This window comes from Enhydra lutris, unplaced genomic scaffold (genome assembly GCF_002288905.1).
Source record: "Enhydra lutris kenyoni isolate GAN:26980312 unplaced genomic scaffold, ASM228890v2 scaffoldscaffold8, whole genome shotgun sequence".
In the NCBI taxonomy this organism is placed as follows: Eukaryota; Metazoa; Chordata; class Mammalia; order Carnivora; family Mustelidae; genus Enhydra; species Enhydra lutris.
Genome location: NW_019154092.1, coordinates 2629987 through 2655329, shown reverse-complemented (window position 1 = coordinate 2655329; position 25343 = coordinate 2629987). Strand labels below are relative to the sequence as shown.

The 25343-nt window shown below is 48.7% G+C and overlaps 1 protein-coding gene across 1 annotated transcript; it reads left to right on the top strand.

The window, feature by feature from the left end:
- Positions 1-1159: 1159 nt before the first annotated feature.
- Positions 1160-16044, top strand: LOC111142500 (zinc finger protein 74). The gene is made up of 5 exons (XM_022495718.1): positions 1160-1339; positions 1683-1768; positions 12410-12536; positions 12973-13068; positions 13991-16044. Exons 1-5 carry the CDS (start codon positions 1306-1308, stop codon positions 15631-15633), a joined length of 1986 nt encoding a protein of 661 aa, XP_022351426.1. The 5' UTR covers positions 1160-1305; the 3' UTR covers positions 15634-16044.
- Positions 16045-25343: the final 9299 nt, after the last annotated feature.

Here is a 25343-nt window from a genome sequence, read left to right as displayed (position 1 = left end):
CAAACTAGCTCTCAGTAGGAACCTGGTAATGAACTTTCTCCTTGAGTTACTCGCCGGGGTTCAAAGCCTGGCTCCACCTCCTGGCTGTGTGACCTCGGACAAGTGACCCCACCACGCTGTGCCCAATTTTCGCTATCTCTGAAACGAAGGTAATAATAGTTACCAAACCCCACTGCACTGTTGTTCGTGTTCTGCCAGAAAATACACGTCAAGCCCTTTCCAGGCAGGAAATGTGCCTGGCATTGTGGCTGGTGCCCAATAAATATTGGCGTCGTTACTGTGTTAAAGCTAGAGCACTAGGGGGTCAGAGGGGAGCCACAGGCCAGACTCTCCTTCCCAAGTTCCTGAAGGTGTACAGCCACCAGCCTGACAACTTGTCTGGAGCTCTCCCTCCTCTGGGGTCCCAGGTGCACGCCCACCACCTCTACGGTCCCTAAGGCCAGAGGTCTGAGTCTTTTCGCTAAGATGAATGTGGGTAGGAGCCAACCGACTCCACCTGGCGACATGAACGAACTGACAAGATAAATCCCCGTTTCTGAACACCGCTCTCTCGCACCCTCAATGAGACACAAACACCGCCCCACATAAACTCACACATACGAGATACAAGCGCCTTTTGCAGCATTGGGTGCGAAAGAGAGCAGGGCGGAGCCTTGATAACTGTACCGGGAACTACATTTCCCAGAAGGCTCTGCCATGCGTCCGCTTACGTCTGGGCGAAGGGGCGTCTCCGGGACCCCGACCCCTTCTGGAAAATGGAGTCCGCGCCGGCGCGACGCAAAGGCTACCGGAAATTGTAGTTCGCATCCGGTCCGCGCAGACGCACTTTCCCGCGGCGTTCGCCGGGTTTATCCTTTGTGGCAATCGGTCGGCTTTTGTGAGAGGCCGGTCCGCTTGCTCGCGCATCCTTCCGACCGTCCGTCGGTCTGTCCGTTCTCCTCGGGGCCTGTCTGCCGGCCGCCCTGTGCGGCCGCTGGCTCCTGACGGCTGAGTCTGAGGCCGGCCCAGGTCCCGGCCCACAGTGTCCCGGGCGGAGTGTGTGACTGGCTGCGTGGGGCGCGGGCTATGGGGCGTGAGCGCAGCCTGGAGTGTGGGGCGCTTGCTGAGCCTGCCTGACCCCGACCGTGGGGGGGTGGGGCCCGCGCGCGGTGACGGTGCAGCCGGGAGTGCGTGTGCTACCCCCCGAGGCTCCCCTTCAGGCTGTCCCTGAGCCCCAGGAGCAGGACCGGCGCCTCTGGGCCTGGCCTGGGGCCCAGGAGGCTTCAGAGCTGCCCACGCCTCCGGGGAACGCTGCCGAGGGGCGCCATGGAGACCCCTGCCCCGAAGCCCCAGGAGACAGGTACAGTTGGCTCTTCTAGTCACTGGGGCTGTGGACTTGCAGTTGAGGAGACTGACACTCAGAGAGGTCAGGCTGGTTTCCCAAAAGCACCTAGCCGAGTCAGGCCTCCTGCCTCTTCACCGTGCACATCCGCTTGTTTCCACTGCTCCAGCATGCTGAAGAGGAAGGGAATGGCAGTTTTTCCTTCAGATTGTGCCCGATATTGGGGCTCGCTCCCCACCCCACCTGCGGGGGGGCGGTTCCTGACTGCTCTCTGGGGGTGGAATGGGCTTTAGCTCAGGCATGCACCTGGTGGCTATGGGCTATGGCTAACAGCCCCTTTGACTCAATTTCTCCTCCCCAGCTCTGTCCTCTCAGGAGCCTACTCTTACCCTCAGAAAAAATCCAGAGGATAAATTGGGTCAGGGTCTCCCGGAAGCCAGGTCCAAGGTGAGTGGTTGTCTTTTCTTCCTTCTGAACATCTCGTTCTTTATGAAGAGGGTTGGCATTTTACCCCTGCCCGTGATTTTCAGTCATCCAAAGACCCCTTTGCCGCCGCTTCTAATCCGGGGGCCTGCTGTCCCTTCCTCAGGAAGTTCTGGGCATGGGAAGAGCTCCAACTGAAGAGAGTCTGGGTGTGCCCTTGAAGTGAGTGTCCCTTCCAGCTTCCTTCAGCCCAGTGGGTGGGTCATTTGCCCAGCACTATAGCAGGAGCTCTGAGGAGTGGTTTTAATGGAACCCAAGCATGTAGATGACAGCTCACATGAAATCACTTCTGTCATCTCCACATGCAGACCTAGGGGATGGTCCTCATCTGGGGGAGTTTTCTGGGATGGAATCAGGTAGGGGAGTGAAAGTGCTGAAGGAAGGCTGTGTTGCAGCACCAGGGTAAGAGCGATGGTAGGGGGTGCGTCCCTGTGTCCTTTTCCTCTGTGCAGTGACCCTGTAATGGGGCTGTCAAGGAAAAACCTGGAATTTTAGAGGATCTGGGAACCCAGCAAGGGAAGCTGGCCCTGGGACCACTTCCGCAGCTAAGTAGAGCCCAAATCCCTCTTCTCACAGACTTTGGGTTTTGAATCTCATTTGTTTACCACCTAAACCATCCTCATCCCTCACAGTATTTAAAAGGATACAGATGATAAGAGGAGATTGCAGTAATGAAAAAGTTTGGAGGGTTGAGGGTCCTTTGACTCAGGATTTTGTGATTCTGTTTACCGCCCATTGAAAGGGGTCTGATTATAGAAAAATAGAAATAACTATAAAACACATTATGAGATATGGCTGGTTTCTGTAATGTGTCAGAATGCTCTGTTGTTCTAGCATACACTCAGGAGACGTGACAGTCAGATGTGGTACATGATCTTTGACAGGCCATAGATCAAAAAACTCAAAGGCAGTTTGGGACAACTGAGGAAACTTGAAAATGGATTTATCTTAGATCATCACTAAATTTTTTGGGTGTGATGATCCCACTGTAATTGGGTAAAAGAATAAGATAGTCAAGGTGAAGCCCATAGTATGAGATGTCATGATATCTGCAACTTACCTTCAAATGGTTCAGCAAAAAGTGCATGTGCATGTCTGTGCATGTGCTTGTGAGTGACTGCCTCAAGGTATTACCCTTCTTGTGCATAGGTGTTATTCCTAAAAGATCAGCTTCCTAGAACCTTGAGTAACTGGTCCTCCTCTCCTAAGTACTCTTCTCCCCTGGCAGTCCCACTCAGACTCACAGTCAAGTGTTTTGCTTTCCTGGGACATCCCACGCAATCTGTTCTGACTTCCCCACTAGCTTTATTTAATTAATTAATTAATTATTTTTTTTTAAAGATTTTTTTTATTTATTTGACAGAGAGATCACAAGTAGGCAGAGAGGCAGGCAGAGAGAGACAGGAGGAGGAGGCAGGCTCCCCGCTGAGCAGAGAGCCTGATGCGGGACTCCATCCCAGGACCCCGAGATCATGACCTGAGCCGAAGGCAGAGGCTTTAACCACTGAGCCACCCAGGCGCCCCTTAATTATTTATTTTTAAAGATTTTATTTATTTATTCGACAGAGGGAGAGAGATCACAAGTAGGCAGAGAGGGTTGGGGGGAAGCAGGCTCCCTGCTGAGCAGAGAGCCCCATGCGGGGCTCAATCCCAGGACCCTGAGACCATGTGACCTGAGCCAAAGGCAGAGGCTTAACCCACTGAGCCACCCAGGCACCCCTTCCCCACTAGTTTTATTGCCACAGATCTGCATTTGATTCCCATACCTACCTGCCCCCTGGGATTTCTTTCCTGTCCTACAGAATGGAGATGCAAGGGACATGGGCTTCTCCCAGGGGGAATAACCCCCAGACAGGTCAGTGCAAGGCTTAGATCCTACCCTGCCCTTGCCAGTTGACACCCCCACACAGAAGCCATGTAGCCTCTGATAGCCCCCTTTCTCCAGCCACATTCTGACACCTCTGGAGCTTTGTTTCTGCCCATGTTTTTCCTTTCCTCTGCCAGTGCCATGACCATGATGCTTCATTCTTGCCTGCGTCAGTTATGGCATGTTCTCAGCATGTGTCATCACCCCCACCTTCTCATCTCCCTGAAACCCAGTGGGTTTTTTGGATCACATTTATTGAGGTATAATTTGTATACAGTAAAGTTCTCCGATTTTAAGTAGAGGATTTGATGAGTTTTGACAAATGCGTACAGTTGTGTAACCAGCACCACAATCATAACCTAGAATGTTTCCATCACCCAAAAAGTTCCCTCATGCCCCTTTGGAGTCAGCCCTCTCCCCCCACTCTTTGGCAACCACAATTTTGCCTTTTTAAGAATTTCTTATGGAAATATATAGTATGTAGTCTTTGGTTTCTTTTTTTTAAAGATTTTATGTTTAAGTAATCTCTACACCCAATGTGGGGCTCGAACCCACAACCCAGAGATCAAGAGTCACTTGCTCTACTAACTGAACCAGCCAGGTGCCCCACGTAGTGTAATGCTTTTGAGTACATGTCTTTATGTGAATCAGTAGTTTGTTCCTTTTTATTGGTGAGTAGTATACTATTTGTATTAAGTTCACAAAGGCTGCCTTGCCAAAGTCCTATAGATGGCTTAAACAACAGAAATTTATTGTCTGGAAGTTCAATATCAAGATGTCAGCAGGTTTGGTTTCTTCTGAGGCCTCTCTTCTTGGTTTATGAAAGTACCTTCTCCCAGTGTTTTCACATGCATGGACTTTCTCTGTACATGTCTGGCTCCAAATTTCCTTTTTCTTAATAAGGACATCAGTCCTGTTGGTTGATGGCTCATCATAATGACCTCATTTTACCTTAATTATCTCTTTAAAGACCCTATCTCCAAGTATAGTCATTTTTCTGAGGTCCTGTGGGCTAGGGCTTCAGCATATGAATTTGGAGGGGTGACAGCTCAGCACAAAACACCACTGTAAATGGGTATTTACAGTTTGTTCATTAGGGGACATTAGGTTGTTTCTAAGTTTTGGCTATTACAAGTAAACCTGCTATAAATGTTTGAGTACAAGGATAGACATGTGTTTTAATTTCTCTTGAATGAATATCTAAGTGGAATTGCTGAGTCAAATAGTAAATGTATATTTAATTGGCGATTTTATTGATAATTTCCAAGAGCCATCTTTTGGTTTCATTGATTTTCTCTATTGCTTTTCTATTCCTATTTTATTTATTTCAGATCCTTATTATTTCTTTACTTTTTTTGGTTTCTTAAAGTTGAAACTCAGATACTGATCTTAATCTCAGATTTGTCTAAAGACACCTTTCTTCTTTTTTCCTGTAGCATCCAGTGCTATAAATTTTCCTTCTAAGCACTGCCTTCTACATCCCACAAATTTTGTATTGTATTTTCATTTTTATTCAGTTCAAAATAGTTCCAGTTTCTGTTGTGATTTCTTCTTCAACCATGTATGTTTTAGGAATGTGTTGTTTAATTTCCAGATATTTGGAGGATATTTTCTAGGTATCTTTCTATTACAGATTTCTAATTTAATTCTGTTGTAGGTAGAGAAGGAATGTTCTATGATTTGAATTTTTTCAAATCTGCTAAGATTTATTTTATTGCCCAGAATGTGGTTTATTTTTGAATGTTCTGTATGCACTTGAAAAGAATGTACCTTCTGCTTTTGTCAGCTAGAGTGTTCTGCAAATGTCAATTAAGTCAAGTTGAATGATGTGTTAATCAATTGTTCTGTAACCTTACATATTTTCTGCTTATGTGTTGTATCAATTATTGAGAGAAATTACTGTTGAAATTACCAAGTATAATCATGGGTTCGTCTATTTCTCTTCAGTTCTATCAAGTTTTTGCTTTATGTATCTTGAAGCTCTGTTAGTAGGAACATCTACATTTAAGATTGTTGTGAGCTCTTAATGAATTGCTGTTGTGATAATGACTGTGACATAACCATGTAATGATTATTATATAACAGCTTTTTTGTCTCTGATGATGTCCTTTGCTTTGAAATCTGTTTTGTCTAATGTTAATACTGCCACTTCAGCTTTCTTTTGATTAGTATTTGCAGAGTATATCTTTTCCCATTCTCCCACTTCTTATCTACCTTTCTCTTTGTTATAAAAGAGATTTCTGGGATGCCTGGGTGGCTCGGTTGATTGGGAATCTTCCTTTGGCTCGGGTCGTGATCCCAGGATCCTGGGATTGAGTTCCACATTGGGCTCCTTGCTCGACGGGGAGCCTGCTTCTCCCTCTGCCTGCTCCACCTGCTACCCTCCCTGCTCGTACTCTCTTTCTGACAAGTAAATAAGTAAAATCCTAAAATATTAATTTAAAGTAGTTTTCTGTACCTGATGCATGGTCAGGTGTTAATTTTTAAATTCAATTTGACAATCTCTAATTTCCAATTGGAGTATTAAGACCATTCACATTTAATATAATTACTGATATGGCTGGATTTACATCTGCAATTTTGTTATTGATTTTCTATACGTCTTGTGTCTCTTTTGTTCATTTCTCCCTTAATGCATTCTTTTGAGGTAAACAAATACTATTTTTTTTAAAGATTTTATTTATTTATTTGACAGACAGAGATCTGTCAGAGAGGCAGGCAGGGGGGGGGCGGGGAAGCAGGCCTCCCGCTGAGCAGAGAGCCTGATGTGGGGCTCGATCCCAGCACCCTGGGATCACGACCTGAGCCAAAGGCAGAGTCTTTAACCCACTGAGCCACCCAGGCGCCCCCACAAATACTATTTTAGTATACTCTTAATTTCTCTGATTTTATTAACTTGTTTTTTTCCTTTTAGTTACTTTATTAGATGCTGGAGTGAATTTTACTTTGTTGAGTATTGGCTTTTTGGGAGTTTCTTAAATATTTCAGGAATTTGTTCTGGGATGCAGTGAAATTACTTAGTATCAGATGGATCCTTTCAAGGCTTGCTCTTTAGGTTTTGTTCAGGTAGGGCCAGAGGGGCCACCTGAGTGGCTCAGTTGGTTAAGCATCTGCCATCAACTCAGGTCATGATCCCAGGGTCCTTGGATTGAGCCCCACATTGGGTTCTCTGCTCATGGGGAGCCTGCTTCTCCTTCTACCTGCTGCTCCCCCTGCTTGTGCTCTCTCTCTCTCTCTGTGTCAAATAAAATCTTTTTAAAAAGGTGGAGCCAGAGAAATCTTTAGTCTTGGGCTAATTTTGTCCGATCACTGATGCTCTCCTTTCCTGGGGACTTTACTCAGTGCCCATATAGCAGGAGGACGTTCTCTCTGGCTGGTCAGAACATAAACTACTCCCAGCCTTATGTGAGTTTTAATGGTTGTTCTGCCTACTTCTTTCTCATGTTTCGTGTTTCTTTTCCTGATTTGGGGTTGTTTCTTCCCAGGCACATGCCTGTCGGTCCTCAGTCTCAAGTGGATCCAGAGATCTGAGTCTGTGAAACTCCCTCTCCTCTGGCATGTTGCCCTAGAGATTTAATCTCCTGGACTCTCTGAACCCTGTTCTTCTTCAGCTTGGTGAGACCACAGGCCCATCTGGGTTCCACCTGCTCACACAGCAGTCTGGAAACTGCTTCCGGGTAGGAAGGGGTTGGTTGTAGGGCTCATTTTGTTTCCCTTCTCTCAGCGGTCTGTGTTCTGAACTGTAGCTTGTCCAGTGTCTTGAAATCAATCATTGTTTTATACGTTTTGCCCAGTTTACTAGTTGTTTGAGGTAAGAGGGCACATGTGGTCCTTGTTACTGTTTTCTGTCTGGCAGCAGAACAGGAAACCCAGTTTTGACCAGGCTGCTGCTTCAGTCCTCCAGCCCACACTCAGAAGCTGTTGTCCTTCTCTCCCGCCTTCCCTCTGTCCATCCTGCTGCAGAGTACAAGGATCTGGACCTTGGAGTACTTGTCTTCCCAGTCTGGCCCACAGCGGCACCCCCTACCGCTCCTCCTAGGACGCCAAAGCTCCAAGAGCATGAAGTCTCAGGACACACACCTCTGCCACCTCGGTTCACTGTACTGCTGAAGCCCAACTCACCCCATTTTTGTGCCCTTGGCCTCTCTGCTGTGGTCCACCCCTCCTCTAATGCCTGAGACCATAGACATCCCTGTCACGATTCTGGACACGGCCCAGTCTGCTCTTTGTTTTCTCCCAACTCTTCGGGTGGGGTCGGGTTTCCAGCTTCTTGGTGTGCGCAGCCAGTGGGTAGGAGATGGCCAAGTGTGGACTGACAGATGCTGGGTCCTTTCCTTGATACCCAAGACTGGCATACTTCTACCCCACTTCCTTTTCTTCTCGACCTCAGGGGGCCCCACTGCTCCCAGTCCTTTCACTAGCTGGAGAAACTGAGGCTTGAGCAAACTAGGTATCTAGACCAAAATGGTGCAGCTAACCACTGCTCTGCTTTTAATTCCTTCTTCTTCGAAAAGTAATTTTTTAAAAATTTATCAAACCGGTATTTGCTTTGTAACAAAGTCCCACAGCACAGTCTATCACTAATCTCCTCCTTTCCCCATACCTATGGTCACAGTCCCCTAAGGCAACCAGTGTCCCCAGTTTTGACATTGACTCCCACATCTCTCCCCTTGTTCTCATACTCAGACTCCAACGTACATAGGCTTAAGCATATTGTTTTAAAAATGGGATCATACTGTATACATTCCAGTGCTGTCCTGTGTTCAAGTTGACATGTAATTCACATACCATAAAATCCATCCTTGACAAGCGTCCTGTTCGGTGGTTTTGAGTGCACTCATGTAGAGCAGCTGTCACCACAGTCCATTTCCTTACCCAGAAAGAACCCCCGTGCCCATCAGCAGTCACTCTAGCTCTCAGCAACCGCTCATTTGCTTTTTGCCTCTCTCTATTTGCTTATTCTGGGCATTGCACATTAATGAGATCATATAGTATGTGGCCACCTTTTTCTGGCCTCCTTCACTTAGTGTAACATACAACGCATGTCTTGGGCTAGCTGCATTATTTTCCATGGTCTGCCTGTGTGCATGTGCCCTAATTTAGCCTGCTGTCCTAATATCTTGGTTGGTTGGTTGGTTTGGGGTAAGTACAGTGCTGCGATATCCTGCCTTGCATTTGCTTCCTTATGTGCAGGAACTTTTGTTTCTGTAGTATAAGTACCCAGAAGGGTGTAACAGTTCCCACTCCTGACAAAAATGCTTACTCACGGCCGAGATCCCAGGTTTTAATTAGTGCTGCTCTGATAGGGAAAAACGCATGACCTTATTTTTGTTTTGATTTCCATTTTCCTGACAAGAAATCATTAGTCTTGCATCGTCTGTTGGAAATTTGCATTTCTTCCTTTTCGAGTGGCTTTTTCTTTTTTTTAAATTTGAAACAGTTAAACAGAATAATAACAACTTTCCATGTACCTGTTTTGCAAAATTAATGTCTACCTTTTGTCATATTTGTTCCAAATCCTTTTAAAAAACAAAACATTGTGGGTGCCTGGGTGGCCCAGTGGGTTAAGCCTCTGCCTTCGGCTCAGGTCATGATCTCAGGGTCCTGGGATTGAGCCCCGCATCGGACTCTCTGCTCAGCAGGGAGCCTGCTTCCCCCGACCCTCTCTGCCTGCCTCTCTGCCTACTTGTGATCTCTGTCTGTTAAATAAATAAAATCCTAAAACAAAACAAAACAAAATATTGCAGGTAAAGGCAGGATCTCCCTCCTCTCCTGCCCTCCTCAGTCTATGACAGTTTCAGAGGACGGTGACTAACAGCAAACACCAGAGGACACCTGCTGTCTGCCAGGCCCTTGGATGAGCGCTTCACATGTAGTAGTAATTCATTGAATCCTCACTGTGATGCAATGACATGAACGATTAGCAGACGAGGCAACTGAGGCACCCCCAACTCATAGCTAGTAAGAACAAGATGGGGAGCCCACCTGGGCCACTAGGCTCAGAGCCTGCGCCCTTACCCAGCAGACAGCGGAGCTAGATGCACATTGGAGTATTTGTAACCTCCACACGGGACTGCTGGGCATCACGCTGGGCATGGGTCCCCTCAGGCTGCCTTTGTAACCACTGCCGTGCTCCCAAGAGCTCCCCATGGACAGGTTCCTCTGCCATGCTCATTTTCAGTGCTGCACGGTGCCCTGTTGTATATTCATCGCTCCCGATAGACGTTCAGCATGTTTCCAGTGTTTTCTCAACCACTCTAGGCTGGGTAGGAATCTCACAGTGGCCTTTCAAGGTGCAGGGAATGTCAGCTTTTGCTAGCGATAGTAGAATATGTTTTGCTCTCCAAAATGGTTGTCCCCCTTACACCTGTCGGGAGGTGTAAGACCATCCCATCTCTCCATGGACCAGCCCACACTTTGTATTTGCAGGCTTTAAACATTTTGCCTCTCTTCTGTGTGCGAAACAGTATCTTTCTGTTTTATTCCGCATTTCAGGATGTCTGGTATGACTGAGTGTCGCCTCATGGGCTTAGTGATTTGCCGGTCTTCTGTGAATTGTCTGCTTATACCCTAGGCCCATTTTCTTTTTTTCTTCATAGCAATTTGTCAGTGTTGCCTGCAGAAAACATGAACTTCCAGGGCACTGGGGTGGCTCAGTCAGTTAAGCCGCTGCCTTTGGCTCAGGTCATGATCCCAAGGTCCTGGGATCGAGTCCCCCATTGGGCTCCGTGCTCAGTGAGGAGTCCACTTCTCCCTCTCCCCTCTGCTCACTCGTGCTCTCCCTCAAATAAATAAATAAAATCTTAAAGAAAGGAAAGAAAATGTAAACTTTCAGGAAGCAAATGTAAATCTTCTCCTCCTGGTTTCCAGGTTTGCTATCATGCCAGCCACGGACTTGGAATCGTCTCCCAGAAGCTTCCACATTTAGATCCTTGCTGTAGCTGGAGTTGTATTTTGTGTGTAGTACAAAAATCTTTCCTCGGGTGCCTGGGTGGCTCAGTGGGTTAGGCTGCTGCCTTCGGCTCAGGTCATGATCTCAGGGTCCTGGGATCGAGTCCCGCATCGGGCTCTCTGCTCGACAGGGAGCCTGCTTCCCTCTCTCTCTCTGCCTGCCTCTCTGTCTACTTGTGATCTCTCTCTGTCAAATAAATAATAAATAAAATCTTTAAAAAAAAAAAAAAAAATCTTTCCTCCTGTTTTAGGGTGGCATTTGTCTTAGCTCGGCATTTGTCTTAGCTCGGGTTGCTGTAACAAAATGCCAGTGACTTGGCAGCTTCAACAACAGAAATTGATTTCCTCACAGTTCCGGGGGCCAGCAGTGTGAGATCAGGGTGCTGTCGGGGTCCGGTTTGCTGCAGCTCTCCACCTGGCTCTCACCATGCTCTCAGGTGGTCTGTCCTCAGAACTCGCAATGGGGAGAGAGATTGCCTTTGTCCTCTTCTCAGAGACCACCAGGCTTGTCAGATCAGGGCCCACCTTTATGACCCCACGTAGCTTCATTTACCTCCTAAAGACCCTGTCTCCAAACACAATCACGCTGGAAGGGAGGGCTTCCACATAGGAATTTCAGGGGGACACAGTTTAGTCTGCAGCAAAGTTGAGAACTATCTAAAAGTATAAACCACTTTTAGAGCTAAAGGTCAAATCTCTTGTGACCCCAGAGGATGTCCCCTCTCTTCCCAAGACTGTCTGATAGCCATCTCAGGGCTTGAAATTCCACACCCCGGTGTATGACCATGGGTGCTGATGCAGACCCAGGGTTTCCAGAAAAATGTGGTGACCCCTGGGAGCTTGGCCGCATGCCAGTCACTCCCAACAAACAGGGAGATGGGAGCCAGGCCTCCCCTGTTTGATTTATTCTTCATTCTTATGTCTAATGTCGTGCCCTGTCTACGATTTAAGCCAGGCTCCCAGGGCGCCCACATCTTTGAAGAGCAAACCACCCTTACCACCTTAGGTCGGCACCCCGATGGGCTTTGAGGGCTTATTTGCTGGCAAGGGGGACCCAGGGTGGGATTGGAGTGTGGAGACCAAGAGGAGCATTGGGGATGGCAACCTGGAGACTCCAGAGTGGGTGAGGAGCCCTATCAGCAGAAGAGCCTGGGGTTCTAGAACAGGAGTGCATGCAAGTGTCAGTGACCCCTGCCGGGGAAGGTGGAAGCAGGTCAGTACTTGGATTCAGGGAGGGCAGGGGAGCAGGGGTCCCGTGGGAAGGTGTGGGAGGCAGACAAGAAGAACCGAGAGTGGCTCCCTTGGTCTCTTGCTGACAAAACTTGCTGATAAGTATGGTTTCCTTCCTTAGGGTGTGATAATGGCTTCCTCTCCAGAGTAGGGTCCTTTTGCAATGGTGAGATTTCAAGAGGGCTTCTGGGTTCTTTGTACTATTCTTTCAGGTTCTTAAGTTTGACATTCTTAACCATGGGAAGCATAGCATTTTACACAGAACTTAACAGCAGCCTCCAGCCCAACAGGCACCTGGACCCAGGCTGGCCAGGTCACTTGGCCCTCCCAGTCCAGAAGGCCAGGTCTGCTTGGCGCTTCCTGGCCCAGGCATGCTGTGTATGTTAGGGCTATATGATAGATGGCGTCCTATAGCACCTTCCATCCTGAAGAGAGGGTCATCAGAGGTTAACCCTTCATCCCCAAGGTCCTCAATTGACATCTGGCTTGCTTGGAACCATGAACACAGTCCAAATCATTCCTGTCCTGGGTGAATGAGAATGTGCTTGTCCTTCCAGGAATCAGTGACTTTCAAGGATGTGGCTGTGGACTTCACCCAGGAGGAGTGGGGCCAGCTAGACTCCCCTCAGAGGGCCTTGTACCGTGACGTGATGCTGGAGAACTACCAGAACCTTCTTGCCCTGGGTAAGACAGTTCCTTGAAGCCCAGTGTGCGGTCTAGCCACTCTGCCATGCCACAGGTATTACCAAGCCTCCCTGTGGTACCAGCCCTGGTGCTGGCCCTGCAGGATGTGGGGTGTGTGGCCGCTACACTCGTGTTGGGGCTGGACAGTGCATGTCACTGCCAGCATCTTTGCCTGAGGTGGGGCTGGTCCTGGAGTGGGCCAGAAGAGAGGGAGGGGGTGGACAGGGGCCTGAGAGCCCAGCCTGCCTGGAGCTTTCCAAGAGAGACTGGGCAGGGGGGTGTCAGTACCCATGGGTTCCTCAGAGCACACACATGAGTTTGGATTCTGCGTGTAAGAGCCCCCCCATCCCTGGGGATGGCACACACCTCGAGGTACTGGGTCCCGGACAGCCATGCCCTGGGGAGCTACAGCACACCTCTTTCTCCCTGCAAGCAGGACCCCCAGTCTGCAAGCCGGATGTGATCTCCCATCTAGAACGAGGCGAAGAGCCTTGGTGGATGCCCAGAGAAGTCCCTGGAGGGGCTTGTCCAGGTGAGTGGGGGGCACAGTGGAAGGATGTGCAGACTCCTGCCTCCCAGGACCGCCCCCCACCCCACCTCCTTATGGTCCTGCTTCCCTTCCTTCCTTCAGCACACACAGAAGACCAACTATGTTGGGGGGAACCATGCTGGGAATACAGTGGTGAGCAAAACAGGCAAAGACATCTGCCTTCGACTGGTGGGAAACAGAAATCATGTCCATGTCTCTGGAAACATTTCACAAGTGGCACTTGTTGGATGGACAAAGGTGGGGAGTCTGCTTGGAACTGGGGTTCAGGGCCTCCCTCACCAAGAAGAGGGCAGAGTCAGTGTGGGGGTACAGGGAGGTGGGGATCACCATTCACAGAGGTGGCTCTGAGGGGGACGGCCCTCCAGGGATGTGAAGCTGACAAGAGACGAATTGAGCTTTTAAAGAAACATACATATGTGTCAGGGCCAGAGCACACACTTACAGCTTGAAGCGTTCAAAGGAAAAACCAAAGAGAGGCGGTCTGGGGGCATTCTTTTGCCTTCTGGCACCAGGGAGAATTTAGATGTAATTACCATTTCTGGATTGTGTTTACCCCGTGTTCACGCCTAGCCCCAACCCGATTCCGACACACAGCAGTCTCAGTCGATGTCTCAATAAGTGAGTTCTGTCCACCTGCCAGACCCCGTGAGCCCTGCTCCGTCCCTTACCCCCTGGCTCAATATGGAGCTCCCCGTCTCTTTTTCCTCCTCCCCGCTCGTGGGCTTGTGGCCCATCTCACTCAAGATGCATGCCCCTGGGCTCTGCCTCTCAGGCCCTCGTGAGCTCTGGCAATGGCCTGCCCTCTTCTCTCTGTGCTTATCCAAACCCCCATCAGACCTCAGTCTGGACTCTCGTGCATCGCCTCCACCGGCTTACAGAAGATTTCATTTCCCATTTCTTATAGAGGGGGAGCCCGGACCTGGGGTGAAGGACAAGTCGTGTCAACAGCAGGGTGTTTACAAGGAAGAGCCTTGCCAGGAGCCGATCACCAAACCACTGGGGAGGTCCAGCGTCCTCAGCTCCAGTGGCAGCGAGTGGGCCAGCGAGGGCCTGGCGGCTGCTCCAGGAAGAGGCAAAGCTGCGCTGCGGAGGCTAGCGCCGGGCAGCCTGGGGGACGTTCCCCCGGAGGGGCGCTGGCACAGCTGCAAGGCATCTGAGGATTTCCCCGCTGGGTGTACCCTCTTCACCCCTCAGACCATTCCTGCAGAAGGAGACCCTCCTGACAGGCCCACCGCAAGCATCCAGTCTGGCGGACAGAGAGGGGGCCCAGGGAGAGGCCCCAGCAAGTCCAGTGACCGCAGCAAACACCCACCCTTGAGCCGGCGGCGGGGAGTGGCGGCAGGGGACAGCCTGTTCGTGTGTGGCGAGTGCGGGAAGGCCTTCCGGCAGAGCTCGTCCCTGACACTGCACCGGCGGTGGCACGCCCGAGAGAAAGCCTACAAGTGCCACGAATGCGGCAAGGCCTTCACGTGGAGCACCAACCTCATCGAGCACCAGCGCATTCACACCGGGGAGAAGCCATTCTTCTGCAGCGAGTGCGGCAAGGCCTTCAGCTGCCACTCGTCGCTGAACGTGCACCACCGGATCCACACGGGCGAGCGGCCCTACAAGTGCAGTGCCTGCGAGAAGGCCTTCAGCTGCAGCTCGCTGCTCAACATGCACCTGCGCGTGCACACAGGCGAGAAGCCCTACCAGTGCAGCGCCTGCGGCAAGGCCTTCAACCAGAGGACGCACCTGACCCGCCACCAGCGCATCCACACTGGCGAGAAGCCCTACCAGTGCGGCGCGTGCGGCAAGGCCTTCACCTGCCACTCGTCCCTGACCGTGCATGAGAAGATCCACAACGGGGACAAGCCGTTCAAGTGCGGCGAGTGCGGCAAGGCCTTCAGCAGCCGCTCGCGCCTCACCCTGCACCAGCGCATCCACACGGGTGAGAAACCCTTCAAGTGTGGTGAGTGCGGCAAGGCCTTCAGCTGCCACTCCTACCTCGTCGTGCACCAGCGCATCCACAGTGGGGAGAAGCCCTTCAAGTGCAACGAGTGCGGCAAGGCCTTCAGCTCCCACTCTTACCTCATCGTGCACCAGCGCATCCACACTGGGGAGAAGCCCTTCGACTGCAGCCGATGCTGGAAGGCCTTCAGCTGCCACTCGTCGCTCATCGTGCACCAGCGCATCCACACCGGGGAGAAGCCCTACAAGTGCGGCGAGTGCGGCAAGGCCTTCAGCCAGAATCACTGTCTTATCAAACATCAGAAAGTCCACTCCGGGGAGAAGTCGTTCCGATGTAACGAATGCGGGGAGATGTTCGGCTGGAGCGCCCACCTTGCGGAACACCAGAGAAGACACAGTGAGGAGAAACCCTTCACCATTGAGTTTAACAAGCACTTACTGAGCACCTACTATGTGCCGGGAGGCCTGCTGGGCACAGGGGACGCGGGCGTGAGCAGCGTGGACACAATCGATGCCCTAGACGTGGCAGAGCTCCTGTGTGCCGTGCAGCCCCCAGCTGGCAGGACATCCCCGCTGGGCAGCAAGCCTGGAAATTAGCGTGGCGTGCCCGCCCCTTGGCCTCACTCCTTCCCCAGAAAGGGGAAAGCACAGCAGCTCAGATACATACAGCCCACTCATGCCTCCGGTTTAGAGACTGGCTCTGCTGCCTGTGCCGATGACCCACGCACTGGGACCACTCTCTCAGAAGTCATCACCACCCCAGGAAGCGCTCCAGTGTAGGAAAGAAGAGCTGCGGGCCATCTGAGGGTGTCCCATCGGCCTGCTTTCCTTAATGGGCTTGCAAGACACGGGGTCTCTCCTGCAGGCAGAAAGAAGGTGTATTGATCATTGTGTCCTCGGACGGGCTCCTGGTATGATCTTGATCAGGAATTTCCTTTGTATGTTATGTTTTGGAGGATAATGATAATAATAAAAACAAACAGAAGAATTACTAACAGTATTCCAAGTGAACATTAGTATATTCCAGGAGGGGAGAATGATCTCAAATAGTGGGGGTTTAGGAAAAGGCAGATTTCCTGGACTCACCTCCCTGCAGCAGCTCTACAACAGAGTCTTCTGGTAGCGACAGCTCTCCGTCTCAGGAGCACAGCCCGGCTTCGGCGTAGCCAGGTCCTGATGTGCCAGCATCGGGCCTGGCCATCTGGTCCCCGCTGGGAAATGGCGAGCACATAGATGGATGCTCGGCGTCCATCCAGGGCCTGGTGCTGGGATAGATGTGTCTAGAAGCGCACCTTCACCTCGCAGTGCCTCCCTCTGCTCCAGGGAGTTCAGCTCGCTGGCTCAGCCCTGCGGGAGGAAGCCCTCCACAGGAACTGTGCCCGTGCTCTCTGCAGAGGTGGGTGGGCTTCATCTAGAATTAATGTTCTTTCCGCTCAGTCCTAAGCAAGTCTAAGCTGCTTTCTCAGTGATAATACTTTACATTTATATAGAGAGCTATAGTTTATGAAGTGCTTTTTAGTATACTTTTTAAATTATGGCAGCAAAATAACCACATTTCGGGAAATGTGGAAGTCAGGAAAAAGGCCCCCCATAATTCCTAATAAACTGCATTTCGCACTTTGATACATTACCTTCTGCTTGTTTCAAAGTGGATTTTTACATTACTGCAAACATAGTGTATATATCATTTTAATCTTTTTTTTTTTTTTCCACCTAGCTGCATAGCAGACTTTTTTCCCCACATCACTGAACTGTCTGGAGTTTTAATTCCCAATGGAGGCATAGGATTCTATTAGATGTTCTTTTGTTGGATGTTGAAGTTATTTCTGTGTTTTCACTATTATAGATCATTTCACTGTTATGAACCATTCTTCACAGAACATCTTTAGCATTTTCTTAGATTTCTAAAAGTGAAAGTTTTGAGATAAGGAAATAACCTCAGGAACCATTTTTTATATGGTTTTGGTGGTGTATAAAGTCACACCATTTCATTATGAAGAGATCAGCCAGCAATAGTGCTCAGGTCGGAGCGTCCCCTGTGCCAGGGAGACTCCGGCTCAAAGCTGGGTGTCCAGACAGTCTTCATTCAGGTCACGGTGACCACACAGTGGTGCTCCCGGACACCTGCCACTCCACCACAGCCCTCCAGAGTGTGCAAGCGGCCTCCTAGGGCCACATCGTGGCCACCATGGACCCTACGTGACAAGTAGGAAAAGTCCTATTGTACAGCTGCATTTGTAAAAGACAAATACAATCTGGGCTTAGTTCGTCATCATCACACTCTCCTTCTAATATCAAAAGAACTTACAGTGAAAACATCTCTGCAGGGCCCTGGACACCGCAACTGCTGTTAGCCCTGCGGTGAGGGCTTCTGTGTACTCGGCTAAGTGGCGGCTTATCATCTCCATACTTTGCACCTTCAATGGCGAATGAGGCTGAATATTGAACATGCTGTGATTCTTGGCCTTTTGTCTTGAAAATGATTTGAAAATACCCTTCCCCCTCTTCATTGGAGACTTGATGTTTTTCTTTCATTTACATGTAAACTTTTTTTTTTTCCTGACTATATAAGCAATATGTATGTGCTGAAGAAATTTGGAAAAATAGTCAGAAAATTGTAAGAAAATACCCCTTGGTATCAGTTCATAGGCCACTGCCAGAGGTACACTTACTTCTATATTTTTTCTGTGCTCATATAATATGCCTTTGCTTTTAAAGCAAAACTAGATTCATTCTTTGGGTGTTATTTCTGTCTTTTTCCATTTAATGTTTTATGATGAACATTTTCCACTTTACAGAATATTTTTCAGAAACATTGATGTTCCCATTGTGGCATGATTGATCTATTCCTTTATTGTTGAACATCATTATCTGTACTTATAAATAATTCTGGAACATAAGCCCATTTGGCCCTTCGATCATTTCCTCAGAATAAATTCTGAGAAGTGGAGTTCATGGGCAGAGTTCACAAACCTTGCAAAGCTGTTTCTAGGTCGAACCCAGCATGACATTCTTAAGTCTCCCACATGGGCCCCAAGAGCATCCTTTTCCCTGCACCCGTGTACACACTTGGCATCGTGTCTGCTTTTTATATTTACCATTTTGATATACCAAGAGTGTTATTGGTTCATGTTTTTTTACCTTTTTCTTCTCTTCGTATGAATTGTCTAATTCCAGTCTTTGTTCTTTACACATACACACACACACACACACACACACACAAAGCATGTTGGCACATACCTTTTTATCTTTGTTACATTTTTAATGCACAGAAATGTTCAGATCCTGTGCAATTGGTCTTTTTGTCTTTTTCTTTGTATTTTTTCCTTGGCCCTTAAAAAGCCCCTTCTTTAAATCCTTTTTTGGTTCCATGTTTTGCATTTAACTCTTAAATCTGTCTGTTTGGGATGTAACTTCCAGGGTCCCTGCATCATTCTAGAATGGCATTCTTCACTGTCCCTTAGACTTCTCTTTTCTGTTTGTAGCTTCATAATTCACTTTATATGTAGTCATACTGACCAGGACAGTATTTTCAGTAGTTTTTTTAAAAAGTTTTTTAAAAATCTGTTCTTCCAGATGACCCAGGATTCTTTTTCTCAGAGCTCAACCTCTTCTTGTCCCTGCACACCTCACTGGGATCTTTTTTTTTTTTTTTTTTAATGATTTTATTTATTTATTTGGCAGAAAGAGAGCAATCACCAGTAGGAAGACAGGCAGGCAGAGAGAGAGGGGGGAAGCAGGCTCCCTGCTGAGCAGAGAGCCCAGGACCCCGAGACCATGACCTGAGCCGAAGGCAGAGGCTTAACCCAGAGCCACCCAGGTGCCCCTCCTCACTGGGATCTTGATTAGAATTAACTAATGTGAGCGCCTGAGTGGCTTAGTGGGTTAAGCCTCTGCCTTCGGCTAAGGTCATGATCTCAGGGTCCAGGGATCGAGTCCCACATCGGGTTCCAGGCTCGGTGGGGAGCCTGCTTCCCCCTCTCTCTGCCTGCCTCTCTGCCTACTTGTGATCTCTCTTTATGCCAAATAAATAAATAAAATATTTTTTTTTAAAAGAATTAACTGATGTGTGAAGAATTCCTAAGTTCTATGTAATACTCAATCTTCGTATCAAAGCCCCAGTCATTCAAATCTGCCTCTAACCATCAGGAAGGCTGTATTGTTTTTTCTTTGTAGGTCTTCTTACATACATATTCAATATGTTTATTCTTCAGTTCATTTTGATTTTGTGGATTTCTAAGTGGAGTCTTTCTGTTTTATATAGGACAACTATTGAATGTATATATCTTTTTGTATATTTATTTTATATCTAGCAACTTCATTGAATTAATCTAGGTTTCTAACAACTTACTATTTTATTGGACTTAATCTGTCATATAACCTGGAAATAAAAAGCTTGCCTCTCCTTTTCATATAGATAGCCTTTTATTTTGTTTCTTTTTAAAACCCATGTTGGCTAGCACTTTCAGAGCAGCACTCAGTGCTGGTGGCAGTGGTCATCTGTGGCAGATTCTGTTTGGGGTAGGGGCCAATGTGTGTCACCCCCAAAACATTTTGGTCTCTAAAGACTCTGTTACAGCTAGGGTGACCACATGGCCCAATTCTGAACAGCAAGGCTCAAGTGGAAATCTGCTAAGATTTGGGAAAAGTCTTTGCTTTGCATTCCTCCCTCTCCCCTGCTTCCTGCCTGGAACTTGGATACAATGCCTGGAGGTGTTGTAGCCATCTTGTAACCATGAGACAATTGAGGACAAAAGTCACATGTAGTGGAATGGAAAGATAGAAGGATTCTAGACCTTGGATGAAATTTTTGAGCAGCTGTTTCAACCACCAACTTTCAACTTCCTAAATTCTTGTTGTGTAAGAAAAAACTATTTCAGTCCATTTGTCATTCCTCACAGTTGTTTCATTCCTCACTGGCACGGCCTCTGGGTCTTATCTTGACTTGAAGGGAGATAGATCTCCTCTTTCACTATTAGGTGAAATGCCAACCGTTGGCTATGACTGTTTGTTTACCATGTTCATGAACTATCTTTATAGACCTGATCTGCTAAGACTTAAAAAAAATCAGGACTGGATGCTGATTTTTACCAAACACCTTCTTGGCATACCTCAAAAATGGTTATATGGGTTTCCTACCTTATTATGGAGATATAATTGGATTTATAAAAAGACATTTTAATGGGCGCCTGGGCGGCTCAGTTGGTTAAGCAACTGCCTTCAGCTCAGGTCACAATCCCAGAGTCCCGGGATCAAGTCCTGCATCGGGCTCCCAGCTCCACAGGGAGTCTGCTTCTCCCTCTGACCTTCTCGCCTCTCATGCTCTCTCTCACTGTCTCTCTCTCTCTCGAATAGGTAAATAAAATCTTTTTTTTTAAAAGGGCTTTTAACATTCTATCTTCTCTGCTAAAACCCCATTCTCCAAGAGTGCATTACCATTTCCTACACATGAACTCACTTCTCTAGGGCTTTGGGTGCAACAAGCAGAATTGTTCAACAGGGAGCCCAAGATTTCTTTGACAGAGATCACAAGTAGGCAGAGAGTTCAGGCAGAGAGAGAGAGGAGGAAGCAGGCTCCCTGCTGAGCAGAGAGCCCGATGCAGGACTCGATCCTGGGACCCTGGGATCATGACCTGAGCTGAAGGCAGAGGATTTAATCCACTGAGCCACCCAGGTGCCCCCAAGATTTCATTCAGATCTTGCCTAGCAGTGAACAACCTGGGATAGGAATTCCTCCTGCCCTCAGCAGGAAGGGTTGCCCCCAAATTCAGCCCCTCTCAGTGGCTAGGCACCACTGCTAGGATCGTTCTCCTGCTTGCTCAAAAAAGAAAAGAAAAAGATAAAGTGGAGGTGTGGTGCCTCCTGGAGAACATGGCATGGTGGCTGGTATGGAACCCAGGAAAACTCCCAATTTACAGGGTGTTTGCAAGGAGATGCACCAGATGCTATTGATTTGTGGATGATGTTAGGGCTTACTTTGAATCGTTAAAACAACAGATACTTATTTTGTAACTAGGACAATGAGCAATTTCTGCTTTGAACAAGAAAATATAGGGTCCATAGCTCTTCCTATAGCTCTTCTCCAGAAAGACACTGTTGTTCCTATCCTGACCAAAGCTGTGACATGACCAACAAATACAGGAGGGAGAGCCCAGGAGCACCCATTTGGTCCCAGTCGAGCCCAGCCCTCCAACCCGTGCTGGCAGCAAGCCTGGCTCCCTGCAGGTCTACCTCCAGGGAGGCAGTGCCAGTGGGAGCCCCAGGCAGAGACCACCAGCTAAGAATGAGGGTAGTGGGACAGAAGACAGAGTCCGTCTTCACGCCACAATGGCACCAGAGGTCCCAGAGGCTGTGCTACTCAGGATGGAGGCCATGAAAGGTGACCCGAGACCCCAGGTAGGGTTGTGGTTCAGGTTGCATTTGAGGGGTTGGGAATAGGATTAAGGTTAGGGCTGGGGAGGGAGTTGGGGTTAGAATGAGGGTAGGCTGGGATGCCTGGGTGGTTCAGTCAGTTAAGTGGCTGCCTTCGGCTCAGGTCATGATCCCAGGGTCCTGGGATCAAGTCCCACATCAGGCTCCTTGCTCAGAGGGGAGTCTGCCTCTCCATCTGCTTGCCGCTCCCCCTGCGGCAATAAAATCTTAAAATCTTAAAAAAAAAAAAAAGAACTAGGGTAGGCTATTTTTCATGCCACAAATATGTTTTAGAACAAGGAAAAGGATGCCTTGCTCATGCCTCTGAGTTCAGGAGACCACTCAAATTGTACCGCCGGGTCCATAAGTCCTATGGACCCATAATTACTCATTTGAGGACTACAGATGTACAGGCCAATCAGCCCATCTCAGCAGAAGTTAAAGTTAATTCCAAGCCAGTATCATTTAGGCACAAAAGCCAACTGGCGCCTTTTCATACTCTAATTGTGTACATTCTTTCAATAAAATTTTGAATTTCCAATTGAGTCAAGTCAGAGATATCTGTTTCCATTTCAGTTTCCTCGCCTTACAGAATCATTTTGGGGTAGTTATGGGGTGTGCTCAGAGGGGTCCTCTCCCCTGCCACTGGTAGGCTACACCATCCTACAGAGAGTCTAATCAACATCACCAGTATTAGGGTGCGCCCAACGGCGATGATCACCCCATGGCTTTATTGGCCCCAGGGTGAACCTGGGAGCAGAGAAGCCCTTTCACATGTTTATCTGCAGCTGTAAGAGGACTCATAGTTACCGTGGGTCCATTTGTAATGATCCCCATCAAGTTATGTCAGGGTCCCCAGGACCCACTCAGGCTTGATGATAGGAAAGAAGGACGCACGAGGCTCAGAAGCAGTTGCCGTTGATTATCATGGAAGGGTACGGACTCAAATCCGCAAAGGAAAAATGCAGGTGGAGGCAACAGCTAGGAGAGACCAGGCACGCGGTGGAGTTACGTCGGGGCCATGCTTCTTTCCCAGTAACCCCGTGACCACATGGGCAAAGGCTGCCAACCAGGGAAGCACAGCAAAGCCTTAATGGCCAAGGGCACACAGCCACCCACATGACTGACTCCAGCCTCTTGGACTCCAGCTCCTGCCTTCCCCTCCTGCTCCAGAGCGAAAACACACATTGAAAATAAATTGCATTCTTGGCGTAAACTTCTCTGGTCAAACCAGGACACGGAGCCCAAGGCCTCAGGCACACACGAACACTTTGACCCGCAGAATAGTCTAAGGGCTCAGAGGTGATCTGAAGAGAGGCCTTTCTGTGGGATATGCAGGGTCTGAGCAACCCAGGCCCACGGGAGTCAATGCTTTCCTGCCCAGGTATCCTCCAGCCCTGTAGGAGGGCCCAGGGGAAAACACGTGGGGCCATTTTTCCTAAGAGTTTGTGCCCTGGAATGCCTTGCCCATTTTCACCTGTGGTGCTAAGAATCGGGATCTCCACACAGTAGAGCAAAGGCATTTAGGCCTCAAAGCATCACAATGAGCCACCTTCTCTTAAGACTGTGGCCCCTAGCACATCGTCTGGGGACCGCTTGTCCTCACAGTGCCCTCTGTATGGTCCCAGGTGGCCCAGGGTATCAGCACCTTGTGGGAACGGGAGTCACTGCCCCTCGAGTCACACACCCAATGCTCACAGAGGAAGAGACCTTCCCCTGAACCTTTCTACTAGAGGCGAAATCCTCCCCAACCCAATCCTATATGGAGGGCCCCAATCTTGTACCCTTCCCCCCAAATGTGACTCAGGTCATAAATCTATAATAAAGACTCTGGGAGGAACCCCCGGTGGAGCCACGTTTCACCAGCTGCGGTTTGTACGCCATGACCAAGAGCATGAGAAGAAGGATCTAAGAAGGTTCCAGCCGCTCCAGCCTCAACTGTCCCGGCCGTGAGGCAATTATTTCGGGGTCACCCACAAAAGCGTGATGGACTGACCCGTGATCAATAGGCCAGATGTGGATACCAGTGATGTCACACACCACAGGAACATTTGAAAGAAAGCTTGTTCATCACGCAAGGGATTTGTGGAGAGAAGAGGTAGGGCAGGCATAAGCCCCTCCCACTGAGGGAGCATGGGACCTTCATATTGGCTGGGGCGGGGACACTAGGGCAAGTTCCCAAGTGGGGATGTGGGGGATGGTCCCAAGGTTTAATGTTCCACGGGGACAGGAGGGAACGGGAGGGCCTTTGTATCAGTGGGCCCTGATGTAGGGCAGAAGGGAAGGTGAGTCTTGACCGCTGTCAGCCCCGAGTCATCAAAAATGGAGTCAGGCTCTATTTCAATTCACTTCTGATGATGATACTGTCATTTTTTTAAATGATTTATTTATTTGAGACAGAGTGTGTGAGCAAGGGGTGGGGAGGGACAGAGGGAGAGAGAGAGTCCTGAAGGTTCTCAGTTGAACTCAGAGCCCAAAGATGGGCTCAGTCCCAGGACCCCAAGATCATGACCTGGGCTGAAATCAAGAGTCAGCCGCTTAACCCACTGAGCCACCCAAGCGCCACAAGTGATTTATAGTAAGAAATACATAGTTGGTCTTTGTTCCCTTTCCAGGTACAAGGCTCCTAAAGCTGTGCTTCTAGGAATTTCCTAAGAAATGAGGACCATAAAGGTGTCTTATGTTATTGAGGTGATCTAAAGATGAAGGCTGGTTGCCAGGGGAACCAACCATAAGACTACAGGGCTGGAACTTTCCATCCCACCTCCCAGCCTTCTGGGAGGGAAGAGAACCTGGAGATTGAGTTCAATCACCAAAGGCCCATGATTTAATCAATCATGCTTAGGTAATATAACCTCTATAAAAACCTCAAAGGACGGGATTCAGAGAGCTTCCAGCTGAGGAAGCCATGGAGATTTGGGAGAGAGCAACACCGTCCAGAGGGCCTGGAGGCTCTATGCCCTTTCCCCAGACCTTGCCCTGTGCATCTCTTCCATCTAGCTGTCCCTGAGTTATATCCGTTTATAATAAACCAGTAATCTAGTAAAGAAATTGTTTTCCTGAGTCCTGTAAGCCACTCTAGCAAATTGACCCAACCCAGGGAAGGGGCTGCAGCAACCTTGATCAGAAGTCCAGGTAATAACCGGATTCGTGATTAGCATCTGAGATAAGGGCAGGGGGCAGGACTGAGCCCCCTGATAGGACTGAGCCCCTAACCTGTGGGATCTGACACTATTTCCAGGGAGAGAGTGTCAGAACCAAGGTCATTGCTTGACAGAATTGGAAAAAACACTCAGAAGCTTCAAGACTCATCGATGAATGCATATGCCATCTCTCATTATTGACTGAGGCTGAATTTGTTCAAATATAAAGAGCCATAAGCTTATACAGAAAACTGGAGTGAGGATGAAAAGGCCTTGGGAGACTTTGTATATTCCCTCCCCAAGACCAGCAACAGCAGCCAGGAGAAATGTTGGCGGGGGTTCTTGGCTCAAATATCTGAGTGATGTTATTAAAAATATTTTTTAGGGGCGCCTGGGTGGCTCAGTGGGTTAAGCCGCTGCCTTCGGCTCAGATCATAATCTCAGGGTCCTGGGATCGAGCCCCGCATCGGGCTCTCTGCTCGGCAAGGAGCCTGCTTCCTCCTCTCTCTCTGCCTGCCTCTCTGCCTGCTTGTGATCTCTGTCTGTCAAATAAATAAATTTAAAAAATTATTTAAATAAAAATATTTTTTAAAAGATTTTATTTATTCATTAGAGAGACGGCACGCACACAAGCAGGGGAAAGGCAAAGGGAGAGGGAGAAGCAGACCTCCTGTTGAGCCGGGACCCTGACACGGAGCTCGATCTCAGGGCCTGAAGATCATGACCTGAGCCGAAGGCAGATGCTCAACCATC